Raw genomic sequence first — 23,370 nt, 5'->3', positions numbered from 1 at the left:
CAATAACTAAAATAGCAGCACATTGAGTGGCTCCTGCTCACTCACCTGTCTTCTGCCTGCTATGATCATCTTTAGTTAACAATTATTTTTTTCCACTATTTTTAAATTTGTTAAATTCTGCATTTATTATTCACATACTGAGCTTGGAAACAAGGCTATGGTAGTATTTAGAAAAGTGACAAAAGCACTCACTCTTTCTATCAAAAGTCCAATATGTGTTTTCAGGAGTGCAGAGAAGTGCTAGCAAAGGTATTACAGCAAAGCTCTGGGCTTCTTGTTTTCAAAGGGTTTGATGTTCTTTTGTGTATTATTAATGAGCATGAGATTCATGATTAGAAACCCAGCAGTGATGCTTTCTTTTTGACTGACCTTATAACATGGCAGGCAATGTTCTTGTTTGTGAAAACTACCTGAGTTTTACGTAAGACGCGAGATCTCCATTCTCCTCCCAGCTAGATGGAGCACAAATTCATTAGGTTCAGGGTGCCCATTGAAATATTTGTGATGTGTTTGTCATTTCACATCTCCATTTCCAGTGTTTGGGCTTGGCAGACTGAAGGGACATGATATGAGTGCAGTTCAGAAGCAGCTTTGCTGCCCATCGAATATCATTTGCTAATGCATATAATGAAGAGGTCCCAGAGAGAATTTATTGTTTCCTTACAGTAAAGTGGAAATACAGAGGTCTAACACTGAATTATGCATAGTGATTATCGTCATTGACAGATAGATGTCCCATTTTATTAGGTTTCCAACAAGGGATTTTGGTAACAGGGAGTCTAGATCTTAAATTTGAGCAGTGTGTGGTTACAGCAGTTTATAGGAATAAAACCAAGAGGTTTCATACTTTGGTTAAAGTATAAATGAGTAAGGCTTACATTTAGATACTCTTGAAAAAGCTTCCACTTAATGTAATTTATTTAATTACCTAACTTGTATAAATCCTTCTAGTTTGGCTTTTATTTTCAATGTGTTGTCACTACTCTTCTTGACAGATCAGTAACTATAGAAAAATATTCAGATTGCTGATATTTCTGGTTTATAAAAAAATATAGAATGCCATTGACCCTTGTTTAAAGAAAATAAAATAAAAATACCACCTTAGATTTATCCCTGCTTCTCTTGCGAGATGTGCTTTGTAAAGCACGGCTTTTTCTAACAGGTCAGACCAAGTGCTTAGGAGACAGTGGTCCTGTTGCTGCAGAAAGCTGAAATTTATCATCAACACACAAAAGAGCTATATAAAAATAATTTCCCTTAACGTTCAAAATTTGGGGCATGTAGCTATTTATCCTGTGCAGGCAAATAAATATACTTCTACATGTCATTCATATGGCAATGTAACCATGGCATTCATATTCAGACTATCAAGCAGAAATTGTATATACATCACTGCTTTCAACGTGGAAGGAGCTACCAAAGTATTCCTTCTCAGAAGGTGACTCACAATTTAAAAATTTACTGGCTTCTTAATTCACAGAATAAAAATATCAACAAATTGGGCAACCATTGAAGGTTGGAGCAAAGCATACTGGCCTCTAGGAGGACTAAATTGACCTACAGAAATAATAGTTTCCCAGACAACAGACTATTACAAAAAATTTCCTCCAATATTGTCATCCAGTAGTAAGATACTGACACACACAATGTGTGACACACAAGGATGGAAATAATGAAAACAGCAACAATTTTTCTGGAAAGTCAGTGGTTTCCTACAGCAAAAGTTTGGTAGCCTGATTAGGTGATGTGTGAACAGCTGGACTGTAGGAGTCTAAAATACCTGATTCACTCCTGAACATATTTAGCTGTGAATTTCTCTTTACATGTGTCAAGGACGTGTGTCATCCTTTTTAGGGAAGAGATTTTTTTTATCTAGAGTGGTCAGTCTCTTTGGGAGGTAAAACAACAAGTGGTGAGATGAAGAGTCAGTCAAAACAAGTCACGTAGATCTTGCAAGTTTAAAAGGGGAAGTATAAAATAAGACCACCCTATTATTAGCTCACCATTTCCAGTGCGGTTCAAAGATACCATTTCATACATGTCCATAGTTTCTTTTCCAGTTTTCCCACGGATGATACTCTGGTCCCTAGTTCTTAACACTCATTCAGTGTTTTTCAAAGACCTAAAGAGTTCATATCAACAGAGGAAGCCTGTCACCTCAATGTTACAAGGTTGTCCAAAGATACTTATTTTCTGTACATAGAGGTATGGCCTCTCTTATCATTTCTGAAGTCTTTAAACTTAAAAAATACTGCACAGTGGACTAATAGACCTTTAGAGCATGCTCTCTTTCTTTCATGGCTCCCCTTCATGCAATCTGCTGGGATCACTTTTCACCAGAAAAAACAGAATAAAAAAGAGCTGACAGAAAATCCTGCTGCCAGTTTCTTGTGCTGATCCTTTTGCTGTGACTGGGGAGTCACATATACATTATGCCATCCATATTCTATCATAAATAGCAGCTCTGATTAAAGCACCAGCATTCTTGATAAGTTTCTATTGATTTTTCCTTAAACTAGAAAGCAGCATCACCATTTTTATATCTTTAGCTTGCAACTGGAATAGAACTTGATTCACATTGTTGAAATATCCCTAGGGCAGCAGAGACTTAGATTTACAGATCACAAGGATTTCAGCATACAGTAAGACTTTTCTTTCTGTTCTGTATCTGTAAAGGAGGAAGGCCAGCATCGGAAAGGGCACTTGCAAGGTTGATCAGAGCTTGCATGGCTGAAGAATATACAAAGCAAAAGACAGCGTGAGGTTCATCTGATCACATTTCCCAAGGACAATATCTACTTCCTAAAATAAATGAACATAAGCACCTTCTTCGTGATTGTGTGGAGCCACAATCTAGAAGCTGCTGCTCAGTTTTCTACAGTTCTTGAAGTTAAGACCAGGGGAAATATCATAGGCAGCCTTCAGAAGGAGAATCATACAATTACTTACAGCCTTTTTATAACACTCTATTTTTCAACTATTGTGTGAATATCAGGATAAATGAAAAGAGGAACTGACCCACAATCAGTATAATTAATGTCATTTGGCTCAGCTTCACTGACCTTGGCAACCCTGTATCAGTCCATACCAAATGAGGTTCTGAACCTCCCCTGTGCACGGATAAATGTAATTTTTTATTTTTTTCCCTTTCTCTCAATCCCCGACAGCTGGATGATAAAACTACAGCAGAAGAAAAGGTGTTCTGTCTGTGGGTGTGGCATGGTTAAGGAATGGTACACCCCAATTTTGTGCTCCCACTGACACTCTGCATGTGCCACTGACTCTCCCCTCTCTCCTGTTGCAGGATGGAGAGGAGAATTGAAGGCACAAAGGATCACAGGCTGAGATAAGAACAATTTAATGAAAACAGCAAGGAGATAAGAAAATGAGCAGTAAGGCAATAATAACAACAAAGTGTAAAAGACAGGCAAACAATTCACACATGATTGCTCAGAATGCACTTTACCCAACCACTTTCAGCCTCAGAACCAGAGTTACAGGACCACTCCCTCTACCCCATTTACCTGACTGGAAGGAACACATTCTCCCAGAAGAGACTTCCTTAGTGCTGCCCTGGCAGTGACCTGTAGTGGTATAGAACAACTTCTGGATCCTAGCCATGGCCCCACGTGGCTACTGCAAATAATGAACTCTGTCCTGATATTATTGGGTATTATCCAGCCCTTATCCTGTACCATCAATATCATACCTTGATCCTATACTTTCGAACTATATACATATATATAGACATATATATACACAAGGACACTTTCCATAGTCAACATCTGTCCCTCCAAGATATCTGTTGAGTTCATTGCATGGGTTCTGTCTGTCCTAGATGTCTTGCAGGGCAGAAGGGCTGGTGTGCTGTCAGATGGTTGCAAACTGCATCATGAGCTCATGACCAGTGTATCTGGAGCAGCCCAGACTCACTGTCCATGGTAGTTATGGCATTCAGCTACTAATAATTTACAAAAAAAATTACAGACTGCTCTCACCTAAAAATCAGATCCCCTTCATGTACACATCATGTTTCCCCATCCAGCTGCATTATGCAACAAGTGCACCAAGGTCATTGAGCAAAAACAGTCCCAAAAAATAGATGGGTTTGCTTTTGCTTAAAGCAGGACTAATCCAAACTGTCTCCCCTAACACATTTGTCAGATGGACCACATAGGGACTTTATCCCTTATCTGATCTGTGAAGGTTTTGATGTGGCAGGGCCTGCTCAACTCAATTGGTGGAGCCTCTAGTGGTAACTAACCCGGTGGCCTTCACTAAATGAAGATCCCAGTGTGTGAAGATACCCCCACCCATTGCTTTCAGTGTGGTTTTTAGCAGTCCATTATATTTTTCAGCTTTCCCAGGGCTGGTGTGTGATAAAGAATGTGATATACCCATTCAATACTGTGCTCTTTTCCTTAAATCTAATCTAAACCTCCTCTGACTTAGCTTCATGCTGTGTCCTTGAGTCCTCTCAAGCCTTTCCTGGCCACAAGAGTGAAGAGATCAGTGCCTGCCTCTCCACTTCATTCATGAGGCTTTTGAAGACTGTAATGAGGTCTCCATCCAGTCTTCTCCAGGCTGAACAAACCAAGACACCTCAGCCATTTCTCATGCAGCTTCCCCTCAAGGCCCTTCACCATCCTTGTGCCCTTCTTTGGATGCTTTCTAACAGCTTAATGCCCAAAACTGCACACAATATTTAGAGTGGGGCTGCCTCAGTGCAGAGCAGAGCGGGGTAAGATCAATTTACTGGAAAGAGCAATGCAATATTAATAACAAAATGTACAACATAGGCAAAGGATTCACATGTGATTGCTTGGAAACAGCATTTCCCAGTTCCACACTCCAGCTTAGAGCCAGCATTGCCTGACTGCTCCTTCTGCCAAATTTACTCAAACAGGAGCCCCTTCTTCCCAGACGAGATCCCTGTCCTCCTCCCCCAGCAGCAACATGAGGTGGTAAAGGATAACCTCCATGCCCTCCCCATGGCCCCTCTTGTCTATTGAAAAAATTAACAATCTAGCCAGAACCAAAACAGGGTGCATCTTGGGTCTGCTCTTAAAAAGAGCAAGATTGCTAGGTGGAAGTGAATTCCACTGTACCTCCATCCTGCTCTGGACATTTATTATCTTTAAAGTGATGGCCAGGTTTTCTTTGCTTTAGCTAAATAATTTTTACTTCAGCTATCAACCAAACCAGATTTTATCTGCAAGAATCTGAAGGACTTCCTGAGCTATAGAATTGCACAGGGTGGCTTCAGCAGTCCATGTTGTTGAATATTTGTAGTTTTTACCAAAAAAATGTAATACCTAATCAGTTTTTGAATTTTAATATATTTGTCTTTCAGGAGAATGCTATCTGTACTTTGATAATCAGTTTCTGTGCAAAAATTTCTATAGTTTATTTTCTTTCCAAATTACTAGGATAAATTGTTTACATTCCTCATTTCCATAGTTCATTCTGTGATTGTGGGTGTTATAAGATGCTATTAACTGCTCAGCAAATTAGACTGATGAGAATTAAGTCATTTAGGAATAAGGCTATATTACAAAGTGTTCAGTGATGTCAAATTCCTTCCTTTCTTAATGTGCTAGTTTAAAACACAGCAGGAAAATTAAACCCACTCAAGCTATTCCCTTTCCCCTACCCTCTTCTGACAGTGGAGGAAACCCTATGGAAGATTTTAAACTAGAGTCACACTTTAGTGAAAAATTACAATAACCACAAAAATATTAATAAAAGAGCATAGAAAAGAGGGAGTGTTTTGTGCAAAATGGGTATTCACCCCTGAACAAACAAAAACACTGCCCAACGTGGTTTTCCCAGGCAAAGGCAAAAATGGTGATTGGTCCTGTGCTGGGCCACATGGGTTTTGGGAAAACAAAGGCAATATATTGTCAGGGAGAGTCACAGCTTACCTTCCTTCTCCCCACACAAAAGCCCTGGAAGAACAGGGTCAACACAAAACCTGGTGGGACCTGAGAGGGCTCTGAAGGAGGTCAGGGCACCGTTCTCCTGAGCCTGACAGGGAGCAGGAGTGGAGCGCCCAGCAGTCCTGGCTGCAGCTGCTGCAGCTTCGGCCCCTCGCGGTGGTGTTTTAGCACCAATGCAGAAAATATGCAGCCCAGAGAAATGGGGAAAAGACTGCCAGTGTCAGAGGGGGCTGGCTGTGCCAGGCTCATCCCAAAACTTGCATACCTCTTCCCTTGAGCCCAGTGGCAACCCTGCCACTGCTGGCCCTGGCTCCCTCCTGAAGCAATACCCCCACCACCATATGGCTGGTACAGAATTAAACCAGAAACTCCACCCCATTTCTCTACCCCTTGCCTCAAAAATGCTTACCATATCAAAGAAGAAATCTTTCCTGTTGAACACAATCGGACAATATTTTGTCATGAATGTGCAAATATTTCTATGTTCATTGCAGGAAGGCTGGAACTAGATGACCTCTGAAGATCCCTTCCAACCCAAACTATTCTGGTTCTATGATCTCTTTGTGTTCAAACAGTTAAAAAGAACTCCAGGTGTGTGGTGATGCCTTTTATTGAGATTCAGGCTGTTAAGCCAGTTCATAGGACAGCTTCATGGTCAAAAGGGAGCTTATAATGTATGGATTTCAGAGCTTGCTGTAACCTGTGCTGTAGATGAGTGGAGTATTCATTTTGTGTTTGTTTGGCTTTTGAAATTATTTTTCAGCATAGGGGTTTTTTCAGCTGAGAGTCAGTGGGGTACATTTCTAGAAATACAAACTGAAAATTATGTTGTATCCTTTTATTTCTGTAAGAGTTAAAATACTTGCATTTTTTTCCTGGATCTCAGGTCTCATTTCAAAAAGTAAATATTGCATAGACTTCTGCATCCAAGTTCTGCCTGCTCTGTGTTAGGATCCAATTGTTAAGGGGTGCCTCTGCCTGCATTGAAGTGCAAACAAGGCCATACACCAAAATCAATAGTACAGATTTTATTTAATTGTAAATGTGAGGTGGAGACAGAAATATGAATAGAAGGAAGAGTGGGAAGACAAAGACACCACGGCATGGATTCCTCTGGCATCCTGCTTGTTCTTCTTCACAGTGGTTCACTCAGTGCCAGGGGTCCCAAAGGGTTCTTCTGGAGGTACCACTCTTTCCTAGGCCCATATCCCCTCTATCCATGAGGCACAGATGCTCTTCCCGTAACTTGGAATGGCATGTGTGTAAGTAGCGGTTTCCTTTCTCACAGTTTGCCATGGTGGGAGTTTTTCTCTGGATAGGTTACCCAGATTTGCCTCACCAGGCCTGGCATCTTCCCATTGTTGCCATCTGTACTCTTGCCACAGTCTGCACAGTGGAATTTTTCGAACGTGCCAATTCCAAACCTTCACCTCCATTTAGGTCTGGTATTAATGCCTCCCTGTTTGCCACCTGTGCTTTTCTTAAGTTCCTGTTGTGGTGGCTTATTTTAAGAGAACTTCCTTCTTTGACAGTGTTTGAGGCAGTTCATTGTGCTCTTGAAGTCCTTACACCCTAATCCCTGCAGGGGCAGAGCACATCCAGCAGGACATACCGTGGGATTTATTAGGCTACTAGCCAATGATAGTTCTTGATTTGAAAGCTGGTGTGTCTGGAGTCATTGCTCAGTACCAGTTTGATACTAAATCATGCATCAGAAGGATACGCAGTATTTGGCAGCAATCTATTGATTTTTTTCTGACTCATGCAGAACTAATTTTCAGTTACACAAATTACAGAGGGAAAAGAGGGGGAAAAAACCCACTTAAATATTGTTCGTTTCTTTTGGCCATTTCTTTGATCCATGTTTTTTATCTGAGAGGAAAGCGGTGTGTCTAATGGGAAAGTCTAATATTTTATGAAACAGTTAGACTTAAAGATCTTCTTAGGCAATCAGTACTTCAGCAGAATGAAACACTGTTGCAACAGAAGGAAAATTATACACCAATTATTTACCCAGTCAGGAAAAATTATGCTCCATAACATCAAAGGGCTTCAATTAATGAAATAATAGAGAGCGAACTGCTTTTTAACAAGACGGGAAATGTTTATTCATCAAAATGCCACAGACCAAGAGGCTGAGACTGTGTTTAAGATTATAAACCCAGAGCAACACATGTATGTGACTATATGTGACTGGTTTTAGGAAGAGACATGAAAAAATAGCTGTGTAATGCTTATGCAAATTTAAATAAGTTGTTTACTCATCCTTATTATACTTCAAATATTGTTTTCTGTATTATGGGGAAAATATTTTTTCAGCCTGACTATTCCCAGCTCATGTGTTTGTTTTCTGTACTTCTCCCAATCTCCAATAATTCTGCTTACTTTCATAAACTTCAGAACTCTCCCAGAGCATTTCCTCTGGCATTGGTTTCTCTATTTGAAAATTCCTCAACTGTTTTATCTAAACCAAGCAAGCGTTCAAAGCAAAGGCGGCTGAGATGGCAATTTTGAACTTTTTTTTCCCCCAGTAATATGTATGATTAACAGTCTTCCTCATGTATCAGGCTAACTGAATCTTGAAAGTTAAGTGCTCTCTGCTTTGTCTTTAGCATGAGTTCCAAGGAAATTAATATGCAGGGTTAGTATGACAGAACTGTTTGAATCTGAATTATCCCTTATTCCAACAACTTCTTTATGCAAAAGTTTAGGGCATGAGAAAATGGATTAAAAAGTAAAGGTTACCTGGAAGTGAAGTAACAATGGTGCAGGAAAGCTGGAAATATGTAATGGGGAGGTGAGAGGACTTTCTCACAGAAAATCCACAAATACTCATAAGGGAAAAGTGAATTAGTAGGAGGCAATGCATATAATGTATTAGCTATCTTGAATGAATGCTCTCTTCTTATGTACTGTTTTGCTTTGTTTTATTTTTGACAGAAATCCTGTGTAAATCTTGTTTTGTGTTCAGCTGCACCACGTTTGGTGCATAACGGCCTCTGCATGCCTTTGCAAGGGTAACTTTGCATTTAACTTATGAAACAGGATGCAATTCTAGCCATTATGGAAGCCTAGGGGGAAAAAAATATAGTGGTTCTAGGCTCTGAGCAGCTCTGTTAGTAATTCATACTGAGAGCTTAACCCTAAGTTCCCCTTTTCTGTACAACCTAAGGGCAACTGGGATTCAATTAATATTCCTTCAATGTAATGGATATTCAACAGGGGCAATTCAGACAGGTCTGTCACATGACATCTAAAAACACTGGAAGAAAATTTAGTTTTTAGCCCTGGCTGAAAGTAGGCAAGATGTAGGTGACATTTCACAACATGGGGATTTTATCTGTAATAATTTGGCGTCTTACATCTGCCACTCTAATCCTCCATGTCTTATATATATATTTATCTGAAACAAAAACTGATGACAAAGGAAAGCTGAGATTTATTCAGAATTTCCAGAGGAAAAAAAAAAATTAAAATCACTGGACTGAAATAGGAAATGCATACATTAATAGGGTATCAAAAGAAAATATTGTTTCATTACTTAGCGCCTCCAGCACTCTTCTTCCCTTCTTTAATGAAATGGAACAGTCTGTGCCTTATTACTTCTTCCATTTAATCTTGTTAATGCAGTCTGTTAAGGCTCCGCTTTTGCAACAGCATAGGTGTAACTGTGAATAACTAGGCTAGTAGGAAGACTACTGTTCTGCTCCTGGAAGTCTTATTTACAACAAAATGTGTGATATTCAAACCAAAATAAAACCTGATGCAACTGGTGAGTTGAAATATTTTTATTCTTCACCTCCTTAACAATATGGGACTTTACAGTGAAAAATAAAGAGGGAAATATTAACCATGTTGTACAAGTCTTCCCTTGAGACAACTGTACTTGGAGTTTTACTAAGATTAATTCTTCCTACTATCTTTAAAAGATGACAGATTAAATTGGTAAGTAGACAGCTGGTAAGTACAACATTTTTTCGAACAGCAACAGATGCAAATCCAAGAATATCTCCAGCTGATTTAAATGCTTTTCAAAAAGATGGAGCAAAGATTTAAATAGGAATGTGCAAAAGTGAAAATCCATAGTGATAATTAAAAATATGAAGAAATATGAAGAAGTTTAGAAAGTTTTAAGAAGGCAACATCAGAATGGTTTCAGAGTCATTTCAGGTTGAAATCACTATTTGTTTTTTATTGCCTGTGTCTCTCATAATTCTGCCTTGTAGGAGTTATATTGTGTCTAAAGGTAAGGAATTGCAAGAAAAGTAGTCCAGGAAAGTGGGTTGGAAACTGTTCCTTTGACTGTGATGGCAACCACACAAAGTCCCAGATAATGCAAGTTAGACCCTCATTTTGGTGCAGTGGTATAATCTAACAGTGCAAAAGTCTTCATTTCCCTTGAAGATTTTGCATGGGGTAGACTTCTGGGTTTGAGTGTTACTGAAAGTATAAGAATTTGTGGACATTCAGATTAATCTGGGCAGGTAAAGAGGGGAGGAGATGAGGGGTGAAAAGATTGTCAGTGTGCTGCAGCTGCAGACCAGTAGCAGAGAGCTGGAGAGGAAGGTGCTGCTACAGACAGAGCTAAGAATAACCACTACATCCTCCTTCCTCTAGGAGATGAATTAAATTTTAAGTTCATTTCCATCCCACTCCAGCAAGCAGTAACACTCGGCTGGGTGTGGGGAGAGATAAGGTTGTATGTGATCCCACAGCCTGGAAAACAGGTCTTCACAGCATGTTCCTGCAGCATCTCCCTGTGTTGCTCAGCTTTGTAACTGTACAGCAGAGATCTGTGCATATCTAATGAAAAGAATTAACTTTAAAGTCCTGACTACTGTGTGACCATTTCAGCCAGCTTCGACAGGCCAAATTGACTGTAAATATTCATCATGCATTCTGCACTCTTCCTTTGCAGAGTTCATTAGTCCATTTATTCAGAAGGGTAAAGAATGCAGCCATGGATTGTTGTCTTCAGGCAGCAATAGGTCAGAAATACCTGGGGCGCTCTAAATAACTTTCTGAGTAAGGAGAAGGAGGGAAAATAATATGACCTGCTAAATGACTGATATATTATAAAGTATTTAAAATGAAACATCCAAAAATTATGACAAACTGTTTGGCAGAGTAAATATGAAGTGTAATTTTCATTGAAAAGAATTTTGCATATGCAATGTATTTTCTATATCGGCTGCTGTTGTGCAGTGACTGAGTGCACTTTCACTGTTTAAGAGTGTTGCAAGGGAAACATGGTCACCAGTACTCAGTCATCCTGACCAGCTTATATAAACATTAGCTAAAGCTGCTAGAGATTATTTGCAGAACATTGGATCTGATGAGGTCAAGTATAGGATAGCCTGGATTGTATAATATTTGGGATTAGCGTAATAATCTCTTTAGGGAAAGTGTGCAGTATCAGCAGAACCATTGCTTGAGTCTTTGAGGGAAGAAGAAACTCTAGAAGAGTAATAATTCAGCATATATTATATACTTAAATCTTTCCCTATGAATAGGGCAAGTTTCTGAGCTCTTTAGGGGACTCAAGATAAGGCCTTGATCATTTAGTTAAATAACTGATTTAACTCACATGTGGAGCCCAAATCATTAGTTTGGCAACACGTTTTTGCTGTGTAACAACTTGTGTTACAGTAGTACCATCCTGTGAAGTTACACACATGATTTCCATGAATTTGACTTACTAGGGAAAAGAGTTCATAGCTTAATACAGAGAAGTCCACACTGAGAGGCAATGAAAATGCTTCTGTACGGATTTACAGAGTGCTAGGTGAGCCATCAGCATTTACTGATCCTTTGATGTTTTCTGACCTCTCTGAGCACAGACTTTAGGGGATCATGTTTTGAGCCACAGCTTCTGACAAGGCACCTGAGTTCAGTCTTTGGGATCTGGACAATGGGTTGTACTTTGTGTTAGTCAGCACTGCCCAACAGAGGGGATACAGGCAGTTCTGCTTCTCTTCTGCTGTCTTCCTTCCCTGTGACCCGTTCCAAAACATCTGAGAAAGCCTTGAACACTTGTGCTTCTTATGCACTTCAGCCACTCTGCTTTGTCCAAATTAAAGAAACAACAAGCTTCTAGGTAGCAATTTGTGTCTTTGTCAGATTCCTAATCTCTTAGGGTTTCGCTGAGTGCTGTGCTGACATTCTTGGCAACAAAGCTGTACAGTATTTTTTCTGGAGTCCAAGAAATTGCATCACCACTGCTGTCTTCTAATAACTCAGTGAAAATCTGGGTTTTCTGTTAATTTACAAATTATTTTAATTAACTGAAATCATCAGGTTTGCAGAAAATAAAAAATACTTGTGATCCAAAATGTGTCATTATCTCACAACATTATGTCACTACTCTTAAAATGGTTACCCTTTTTTTGGCTCACAATTGCCTTTGCTTCACAGAGAAACATCCAGCCTTGCAGAGCTTGCGGCTTTTCTAGTTGACCATCACAATGAAATTCAGCTTGGAGCAGTTATCCTTAACCTGTTTTAAGCTTGAGATCCTTTGCTCCTATCTAAGCTGTGATAAAAAGTTAGGCGTCCAAAAGCATTTCTTTTCAAAAATAACATATCCCTTCTTTAAAAAAGAATGTATCTCTTTCTTCAGTAAAAGGTATTAAATCTATCTGAAAATCTCATCTCATTTGTAACTCTGGTCCATCACAAATATAACAACTTTTTAGTATCCATAAAATTTTAAATAACAGTGCTAGATCCAGTGTAGTTCCACTTAGGAAAGGAAAGAAGCAGTATTTGAACAAAACATTTTTCTTACTTCAGTGCTTATTAACACTTTAGGTTGTTATACTGTGCTCATAATAATTTCAGCTTCTCTGCTGAATATAAAGGCAAGTAATCTGTGTATATCATTCTTTCCAGACTTGTTCCAAAATTACTGTGCAGCAATAAGATACAAAAAATGTGATAATATGAACAGTTTTAAATGCCTTTAGCTGTAGAGCAGCCATGATCTTTTGAACTCATGTTCGTCTATTTCAAACCATTTGACAATCTTCGTTAAACATTAATATGGCCATGGAACTCAAGAGGACATCTTCCAAAGTATGTATTTACAGTGCAGATATAAGCATATTTCTTCATATGCACAAAGGCTATTATACAGCACATAATTTTAAAAGTTTTCATCCCTCTACAGATATTTTCACACTTATTTCTAAGGTTTGGTCTTCTGTTTTAATAGACTTTCAATGCACACAATAAGGATGCACAGAGTAACTGCATAAATATTTGCTATTTAAAAAAAACTTTAGGTTTTAAAATAGTCTTTTCCAATTGTCTTTAGAATAGGCATGTAATAAAAGGCAGAGTTGATCCATAAGCAGAGCTGGTATACAATTCAGCATGCTTTGTTTTGGTTTGAGTTTTGTTTGGGGGTTTTTTTGTTCATTTTTTTCCCCCACTGGCAAATCATGAAAGGGGAAGGGGGAAAAGAAAACGTATTACCAAACAAAATTCCAAGTGGCATTGGTTATAAACTAAAAGAACTTCAGCTAAGAGTGTGAGACAATAAAAGAAATCAGACATGACAATTACATACATTTATTGAAAAAAAATTCTTTTTTTGCACTAATGTACCCTATTACTATTTTCAGCAATGATCTGTCAGATTTCTCAATATCTAAATTCTAGGGCTATTGCTTACCTTGATACTCATGACATGTTTTTGTATCTCATGTACAGATGAGATCTAATGTCTGTGCCCAGTGAAACACAGAGAAATACAAGAGCTGCTGCTTCTTGAGATTTGTATATCTGTGCTTGTGAGCTGTAGGGCTGGTTTATTTGAGAACCATCAGCTTTACAGAGAATCTTTGTTGCTGTAACAAATCCAAGCACCAGACCCACAGAATTTAACGTGTCTCTGTTCAAAAGTGCTATGATTTTATGAAAACATTACTTTTCTGGGTGAACTGCACCATATCAGTTTACTCTCATGGCTCATTTGGGGTGTGATTGACAGCTAATGTATCTACAGACATCAGTTAACATTATCTGGAATTAATTAACTTGCTGAGCTATTACTAACTCTGTAGGTCTCACTGCATGAGGTATGACAGGGGCTGTAAACATAAGTGTCCTCAGCCGTATATTTCCAGATTATTAAATGCAGAGCACCTGAAGCCTTGCTGAGAAGCTAGAGAACATCTATTTCAGTAGCAAAGCGGATGCCAAGATCTCATTGGCAGCCTACCTTACCGTGGAAACTTCTACTGACAGTAACATGCAAGGAAAAAAAGCATTTCCTCCTCAAAGAGGTCAGGATAAAAAAGGCAGAGTTGGCAAGTAGATAAAAATGCTGAATGTACTTAATTTGAAATCAGTTAGGAACAGAAACATGAAAGCGAACCAGACCAATCTACCTGCAGTTTTCAAGGCAACAAAAGAATGATGGGAATTCTTGAAAGGTGAAGCAACTGGTTTTTTCACTATGAGTTCTCTGGTTAGCCTTGATGCTTCCAAGTGCACCCCTTGCTGGATCTACAAATTAGAGACAACACTTCCTTTTCAAGGTTTATGCCTGGCATGCTTTATTACCATCTTTTGATCGAGAGCTAAATACTGAAAGCTCAAGTCTTTTTTCCCCCTTAAGCTTTGGTTTGGCTACAGGTCTGTGAGATTATAATCCTGTCTTTCCCAGGTGAAGTTCTTCAGATATTAAACTGAATATATATAAAAAATGAGCTTTGTTTTTCTCTGTTAGGCATCATGTGCATGTGAGTGACAATCCCCCCAAGTGCACATGAGATATAATAAGCTTCCTTGTTGACTCTTACCTTTCTTTCAAGAGGAATTCAGACAATTAACTGGCTCCCATTACAGATTCATTCCTAATCTCACCCATATAACAACTTTTGAAACCTGATTATTTTTCTGCCTTTAGGATAATGAATTTTGTGCCCCTGTGTAAATGTTCTATTGGTGGGGAAAAAAAAAAGGCAGCTCAGTATACTTTTGATTTTTCTTGGGGCGCATTTGAGCAAATGTTTTGTTTGAAGGTGTTTCTAATTACCTATTTGTTAATATATAAGTGCTCATTTCAAATATGTGAGATAATTTTGGATTTTCTTCCTTGAAGAATTCCACCCTACTTTCTGTTGTCATGAGAGAGTGAATTAAATTCCAGGTGGAATCCCATCATGTGTGGATTATAATTACTAGTCATGTAGAATTAATTAATTTCCATTGTGGCATTACAATTTGTAGACTGTCCCATAAAACTGGAGGCAGTTTCCTGTCCTAAAGAAATTTCAACTTAAATATAAAGTAAGAGCTGAATACTGCAGAGATATTACCCTGTGGTACTGAGGAAAGACACTACAGCTGGTTTTAGGGAGCAATCACTAAGCAGCATATATCCAAACATTATAAATGTTTTCTTAGACATCAGGGCAATAGTGGGTTTGCAGGCTTTTTTTGAGTGGTACATCTCAGTGTGCTTACTGAAAAATTGGACAAGTGGGCTCAGGTTGAGGCTCACGTCAAAAGAGGCAGGAGCCATTTTTCTTGCTCATAGTGTCAGAGTGAAAATGGGTGAGAAGGCAAGTAGAAAGACTTTCAAAGTGGAGCTATGTAGTTTTGCTCTAATTCCTTCCTCATGTTTACTGAACTGGGAGAAAGTTCTGTTCCTGTGCTGGTGAAAGCTACAATTGTGGCAGATCTGCTATTGATTTTATTCATTTTTGCCTCAATATTTAGGAAGTGGCACTTGGCACTCAATGCATTTTATATTTTCAAAGAGTTCTGAAGAAAGCTGCTTATTTTATAATAGCTGTAAAGAGAGTCAAATATACAGCTCCCTGAACTGTTTGGTGGTCTGTTAGGTGGAGTAAGAAAAACAACATAAGATCACAGGTGGACAAATAAAAACAGAATGTGCAAAAACTGTAGTACCCTGTGTCAACTAATAATACCAAGGCTGTGCATTCAGTGCCCTTACAGACCACTCATTTAAGAGTTGAACTTGATGATTCTGGTGGGTCCCTTTCAACTCAGAATATTCTGCAACCTGTGACTTGTGATTGTATCTGCAAAAGAAACACAGTACACTCAATGTTGATTACAGTATCTCAAGACCCTTCTGGGGTCTTCTTTTTTATCTGCCCTGTACAAGGAAGATTTATATTAGAGATCCTGAAGTTATTCTGATGTTTTGTGAAAAAAAATGTCTGGGGGACAGTAGCAAAAAACACTTTTCCAAACTTATTCAAATGCTTTCTGTGTCCTAAGGATGTTTTTCTGTGAGTTGTCTTAAGGAGAAATGGTAGCAATTTCCTAGACAAACCTGCATTTACTAATCTACAGAATGGTTATTTTTGAATAAAGGTTTGAATTAGCTGAAGAGTCGCAAGTGTAAAATATTTTTTGCATATTAATTGAAACCCAAAGCTTTAGCATTTAGGGACTTGATCCACAAATACCATGAATGTAGAGCTTATAATTGAAACTCATGCATGAAAATATTGTTTGCTTACAGTAAAAAGTACTGTGCTAAATGCAGTGTCACAGGATCAGTTCTCTCTCTGTTAAAAATGGTATACACAAGTCACATTAAAGGTACCTTGATATTTTTGTTGTCTTTTTCTCTGTCTTGTCTTTTCTGCAGATTTCTTTCCATTCTCATTGTAGTTCATGCCTCTGACATTGGCATATGTCTTTGAAACATAAAACAGCACATGGTCCCAGAGCTGAGACTTTCTCCATCATGACTCTCAAGCAGAGACCTGTGAACAGTTACTCAAAGTAGCCTCACAAAAAGCAGTGCCTGGAGGCACATGTTTAAATGTTTTTATTATCCCAGTAGGCATAAGGCATAGGAATTTTTGAGCAGGATCAACCTGGAAAAATTTCCAAAGAACCACAGGTGCTTCTCTGTTAAGGAGTCCCCTCTATGCAACATGGATTAGGAGCAGTTTTAAAACTGGTTTGCTTGCCTGAGCAATGCCTAAAGTTATGCTAGATCAGAAAGAGTGTGTCAGGAAAATGAGCTCACAGTGGGGAGCTAAAGTCTCTTCAGCCATCCATGTAAGTTCCTCTTGCCTGGGTCCCTTGGGATATGGTGTCCCAAGGGAATAGTTAGCTGACTTGCCAAAGTAGAGGGCCTGCTAGTGTTCACCCTGTGCAGTTTACCCTGTAAGCCTCTACACCAAATAGGAGCATAAAGGAGTAGGGTATGAAATGCACCTTTCAGTGGGAAGTGTGGTGGTGGCTCACTGGGACATAGTACTGAGTTTTGGTTGTTTAACTACAAGGTAGTGGGAAGAAGGAGGTGGTAGGAAGGAAACTTCTGGCTTCTGCAAAAAGAGACAAATGATCATAAGTAGAAGAAATGGGGCATAATCCAGGCTATATGATTATATTTTCACAGTATCCACTGTGCAAGCATATTTAGTGCTTACAATTTTGACTGCTTTTTACAATGTGCAGTCGTTTTTAAGCATAGGTTTTTTCCAGTTTTTTTAATCTTTTTAACAGCCCACAAGTTTGAAATAGGATGCTCTTTTTAGGATTAGCATGTGGACGATAATCTTGTTTCCCTGTCTCAATCCATTTTAGAGTTAAATGTGTCTTGTTAAAGTGCTAACAGTTACCTATCCTTGTGCGTTGGCTAGCTCTACTAAAAAAGCTTTTCTACTCAAGGATTTGATGGGTGACTTGAGTGGCAGAGTTGCAACTTGAGTTGCTGCTGTTACTGCCCTGGGCATGGAGAAACTACATCTGCCAGGAGTACTTTCCAAATGTGATGCTGCTTCCAAGTAGGAGAAGAATAGCAGGGAGGCATGCATCCTACACAGAAGAACAAATGAAAGGGAGAGAAAATAAGTTTAACATTTCTTCTCAGTTCATTCAAGCAAAATAAAGGCACAGTTCTTCCTTACATGTCTAAGTGTGTGGTCTTACAGCGTCATCAAAGGGAACACACAGGATTCAAAATAATTGAGAGAATCAAACAGCTCTGTTAGGGAAAAAAAAATAAAAATATGGACAATAATGAAATGTGTTTTCCTTCTCAGAACCAGACCACCACTATGTTTATAAAAGGATCTGAAGCACATCCATATTCAGACATTTTCAGACTGTACCTGACATTCCCAGTACACCGGCACTGGCTACCCAAACTCCATCCGTGGGCCTTGCCTGCCAATGACCCAGTGTTAAAACAAATCATATGAAGAGACAGGAAGATTAAGCAAGCATTTACCAGCCTGTCTCTGACAGTTGTATTAGTATCTTCGTGTCTTGAACGTAATTTGAAGAACGTGAAAACTTCATCATCTCTACTCTGCTTTAAAAATGGCATCAAAATACACCACATATTTCTACCTCAGAAAAATGGAAAGTCACAAATATTCGAAGTACGTAGGAAAGGAAAATCCAGATTATTGTTTAGAACTCCTAATGACTGTCATTAGCAATTAAAAAAGGAATATGAGAAAAAACTTACTAATTGTGAGATATTTTATAATGTTGGAAAGTTTTGGGGGATGTAACAGAAACTACATAATGTGAAGCATTTAAAATTTGCCAAACCAAGGTATTCAGAAACAGACATACAATACAAAATATTTCTATTTTGTTGGGGTTCAACTGGTTATCTGCTCTCTATTTATAAAGGTCTCTTTTTGAGAAAAAAAAAGAAATTAAATACAATTATACACCCAAAATATCTGTCTCGTTTTATTTTTCAGCACAAATTGAAGTGATACCATGCAAAATTTGTGGTGATAAATCCTCTGGAATACACTATGGAGTCATCACATGTGAAGGCTGCAAGGTATGAGATTTTAATACAGCATAGTCATCATCATTTGCATTAGCCTCAGGCACCTGTGTACAATGATATACTCTTACAAGCTTTCAAGCAAGTGGTTCCAAAGGCTGCAAAACCTACTGCTGATAAAGATGCACTTCATGCCTAATTTTTCTAGTTGCTTTCCATTTTATCAAATAGTCTTTAGAGCTACCTCCTTGTTTGAAACATGAATTAATTACATCTGATGCAGTGTAAGTGCTGACACCAACAGAGGCTGGCAACTGTAAGCCACACCTGTTCTACCTTAAATCAGCTTTGAAAGAGGTGGATTTCTTATCTTGTTTCCTATACAACCCGTGTAGCATTACAGTTGGCATGTTACTTCTGGTCAGCCTTTTTTTAAGAGCTTAGAGGTGTGAGTTTGGTCGTTTTTTATCTCCTTCTGCACAATCTGCAGACCAAATTGTAATCTCCAAAAGAAAGAATTCCTCTACATTATGAGCAGTGTAAAAGGGTCCTTTGTCATCTTCTTCGTAGGCTTTAGTGCTGGGGCAATTGCTGGGAACTGTAGGTTAAAGAAAAAGGGCAGATGGGGAGATGTATAGACTTGCTTCTTAGACATATCAACGTATTATCTCAGGCACTACTTCAAATGGCACAAACCAAACCCAAGCAAAGAGAAGAAAGGCTTCAATTTTCAATTTTAAAAATTGTCTGTGATTTTATTATATAAGTAATTACATTATTATTCATGACAAATCAGAATCTCATACTACACGTTGGTTTTTCAGTTTTAATTGTAAATGGGAAATTGCAAAGATTGCAAAGGAGAGGCGACATCTCTGATTTCTTGTATGTGGAAACACACAAACTGTCCTGCTTGAAAATGGGTGCCTATTTGAAGAGTGAAATCATAAGTCTGTTCCTAATGCTTTACAAAGTATTAGAACAGCTGAAAAATCTGAAAATTTGGGTGCACCCATTTGCAAAAGAAGTATTTTAATGTCAGTTTCATTGAGAACTAATATAGTGGTAAAGATTGGGGGGAGATTTCAGGAGCATTAACAATTGTGAGCAGAACAATTTGCAGTGTGTCTTTGTCTTAATGTGGCACTGGACTAGAAATAACCATCTTCTTATGACAACCACATGAAACAGGATTAAACTAATTGATCTGATACTTCCAAAATTGGCACAAAAGCTACAGTAGAAAACTACTTTAAGCAGAAAAAAAGCATATTTTCTCAGAGCCCACAGACTGTCTAGGGGTATAGTCTTCCCTAGAAGTAATTAGGGTTAATGCTGGCCCTTGTGTGTGCCTCAAGAGGAGATGATACCACTGTGGCTCTGTGAGTAGACTGCTTATTGAGATAAAGAGATTCTCTTCCACTTATAACAGTTTTAACCCTGTTGGGTTTGTGCCAGTTTTGCTGTATCAGATCAATTAGTCTAATCTTGTTTTGTGAGCCTGTGTGAAAAAAAGGTGTCGGTTTTTCACATCATTTCCACTGGGAGGCATCTCAGTCTGTCAGAGTTCCCTGTTAAGTTCTGGCAGTGCAGCTCTGCTATCCATTTAAGCATTTCAAATTTCCCAGCATTTAAATAGCTATTCACTCGGCCTGCATACTGGTAATTTCTGGCTCTTTTTGTCTCAGTTTGTTGGAAACCTGCAATGATTAAGAATGGAGGCCATGCATGGAAGACAGAGGTTAGAATCACTCCACAAGCATGCACACATGTTGAGCCAGGCACCAGGCAGCCACAGCATTTCAGGATACAGAATCCAAGACTTACAGTGCCAGTGGCAGTGCTACAAACTTCAAGGAACAGAAAATCCTTTAATTCAGTGTGCCTACATTAGCTATGCTGCTGCAAATCCAAATTCTAAGTGCTTAAGAGTCGTCTGAAACATTACTGTTGGTTTGTATGCATGCCTGCCTTATGCTGAACGTGCATATGCCATGGACCTGCTGGACCCACTAAGTCTGCAGCTCTGACACTATTCTTATGGAAAGAGTGAGTGAGAAGACCTGAAGATGAGTTCATATCACATCTATCTCTGCAGCTCCTTCTTCACTAGGAAGCCTTTTATTCTTTCTCGTGCCTACCCCCAAAACAAAGTGCTTTGTACCACTGTTTTATCATGAATTAGAAAGTAGTTCTTTCAGTGATTTCCTTTCTCAGACTGGCTGTTGGTGGTGGGTGAAGTGATTTGTTCAAGAAAGACTTATTGTCCATGTTGGAAGTACTGGGAAATCAGCATTTAACTCCATAACTCCTCAGTAATGAAATACATCTTCCTTCCACATAAATGGAATTATTCTGATGTAGAATAATGTATCCAAATCTATATAAAGATACCATAAAAATAAAATCAATGGATTATCTCTACTTTATAAGACAACATTTAGATTTTATGCGGGAGAATGAGAACATAAAATTCTCCTCCAAAAAATTAATTACCTGCTGTAAATCAATTTTCTTATGTAACCCTTGATACATAATATGGTCCTTTTTTCCTGAGGATGGTGAAGATGAAACAAATTCCTCTGAGATGAGATCAACCTTAAAGAGAACAAAAAGTACTGCAGGAGAAGGCATTGTCAATGCTAAATGATTGTGTATGTTTTTTTAACATTACTGAATTAATTTGTTCTCTGAAATAGAGATTAGCAGCATGGATGCTGCTAAAATCTAAAACTGAAAACAGAAAACCCTTCACAAGTCAAAACCAAGACTAGCTATAACATTCAGCAGAGGCATCTACAATTAGCATCCATTTAGTCTTAAATTAAAGGCACCTCTACTATATCTGGGAAGTTTTGCTCAGCTAAGATCAGTTAAGTTTCCACCAATAGTTTTCAGAGAGTTCCCCCCAAAGGGCACCTATTTTTCTTAAAAGTACAAATCGTAAACTTTAATTTCTATTTTGGATAAACTGTAATCCCTTCACTTCACTTCATGTGCTTCATGTCACTTCTACCATAACAGTGCCCATTGGTGCCACCTCATAGCGGCTGGAAGCTCATAAGGACTTCGGTGTATGTACTTCCCCTCTAGCCCTCAGCCTGTGGAAAATGCCATTGCATTCTCATGGTAGTATCTAAAGGTGTTGCTTTCTCCTTTGTATGTTGGCTTTACTTGATACAGTCATTATATCCTGGTGCTTTTGTAAAGACTGAATTTTAATTACTTCACTCCTGAATCATATGCCTCTCCAGATCAGATCAACATTTGCCAAGTTGAAGTCTTGCAGAACAGCAGACTTCAGCTTCTCATGCTATGTGTACACACTAACAGCTACCAGTCTCTTCATTAAAGGGAGAAATGTCAAAACAAGTACTTTGAAGTCGTCTCTTACAAACGCTGATGAGTTTTTCCTCTATTAGGATGAAGTATTAGACAATACAGGGTCATTACTGCACAATAAAAATGCATTCTGTGACATTATTTAGGCTTTAACAAAGTAGAATTATATTCTTTACAGAATACACAGAATACCTTATTATAATTAAATGTTCTTTACTACAATACCATCATACCTGCAGAGCCACAGCATAAGAAGCAGTGCACTAAATAAGAGTTTTCTGCAATTGTTTGCATGCTTCTGTCTGTGTGTGTGTCCACATGCGTGCACACGCACATAAATGTGCTCGTGGTAACACTTGGTCTTTCCTGCTCTCTTGCCCCAAGGGATTTTTTCGGAGGAGTCAGCAGAACAATGCATCCTACTCCTGTCCAAGACAGAGAAACTGTTTAATTGACAGAACCAACAGAAATCGTTGCCAACACTGCCGACTGCAGAAATGTCTTGCCCTGGGAATGTCTCGAGATGGTAAGGAGTCAAATTCCTGCTTCACATCTAAGCCCTTTGAAATTTTTCTTCACTGCTGACTTACTTAAACTCCCTGTAGATTTCTGCAAAGAGAGAGAGGAGAAGCTCCGTGCTTTGTAATGCATGCACTGTGAGGCGATCTTTGCCATCCGGTTAACAAAGAAGGCTATTTTCACGGGGAGGGGTGGGGAAAAACCACAAAATGGAGAGCAGTATTAGTTTAGAACAGAAAGAATACGTTATTCTAATCAAAAGCACAGAGCACAAAAAGGTCACCTCTGGAGAGGTGGGTTTATATTAAACATTACATTAAACATCAGCGTTTATCTTAACATTTAATATCGGTGTGTGAAAGCATCCATTTCCCTGAGATCTCTAAAGGTCTGGTAGTAAGGAGGTGCAACCCAACAGAAATTTACACCTTGATAGCATTGTGTTTCTGATTGTTTTATTCAGAGCTCGGCCAAATATAGTGCATTGGAAGTAACCCCATTTCTTTTACTTGCATGCTGCCTCCTCTCCCTATCTGGGTCTATAGAACTTCTCCTAATTTAGTACTGAAAATGCTAAAACTCTTCACAATGTATGTCATCTCAGGATCCTGTGGTCCTTGTAGAGCTCTGGTCCACCTTCCAGATTGTAGTGTGATCAGCCAAGATCAGCAGGCTGAGAGCACGCATCACACCAAAACTGCAGACCATGGGAAGGTTGGGCAAGAAGTGCCCTAGGCACCACTCCTTGTGCAGGGAGTTTCCAGCTCAAAAACATGTTTTATATAGTAAGAAAGTATTAGAAGAAAATGTTCTGTCTTT

General features: G+C 38.8%; 1 protein-coding gene across 2 annotated transcripts in view; it reads left to right on the top strand.

Moving 5' to 3' along the window:
* RORB (RAR related orphan receptor B) overlaps positions 1-23,370 on the top strand; it is a 136,063-nt gene that overhangs the window by 76,199 nt on the left and 36,494 nt on the right. For both annotated transcript variants that reach the window (XM_005530367.3, XM_088054373.1), the window contains exons 2-3: positions 18,659-18,744; positions 22,417-22,558. In XM_005530367.3, the coding sequence (XP_005530424.1) occupies positions 18,659-18,744; positions 22,417-22,558 (228 nt within the window). The remainder of the gene's footprint in view (positions 1-18,658; positions 18,745-22,416; positions 22,559-23,370) is intronic.

The sequence above is a fragment of the Pseudopodoces humilis genome, chromosome 4 (genome assembly GCF_049639895.1).
Source record: "Pseudopodoces humilis isolate 2021_Gansu_Grassland_sample_001 chromosome 4, ASM4963989v1, whole genome shotgun sequence".
In the NCBI taxonomy this organism is placed as follows: Eukaryota; Metazoa; Chordata; class Aves; order Passeriformes; family Paridae; genus Pseudopodoces; species Pseudopodoces humilis.
Note: the sequence above shows the minus strand (reverse complement) of the source record. Positions and strands in the feature narration are given on the sequence as shown.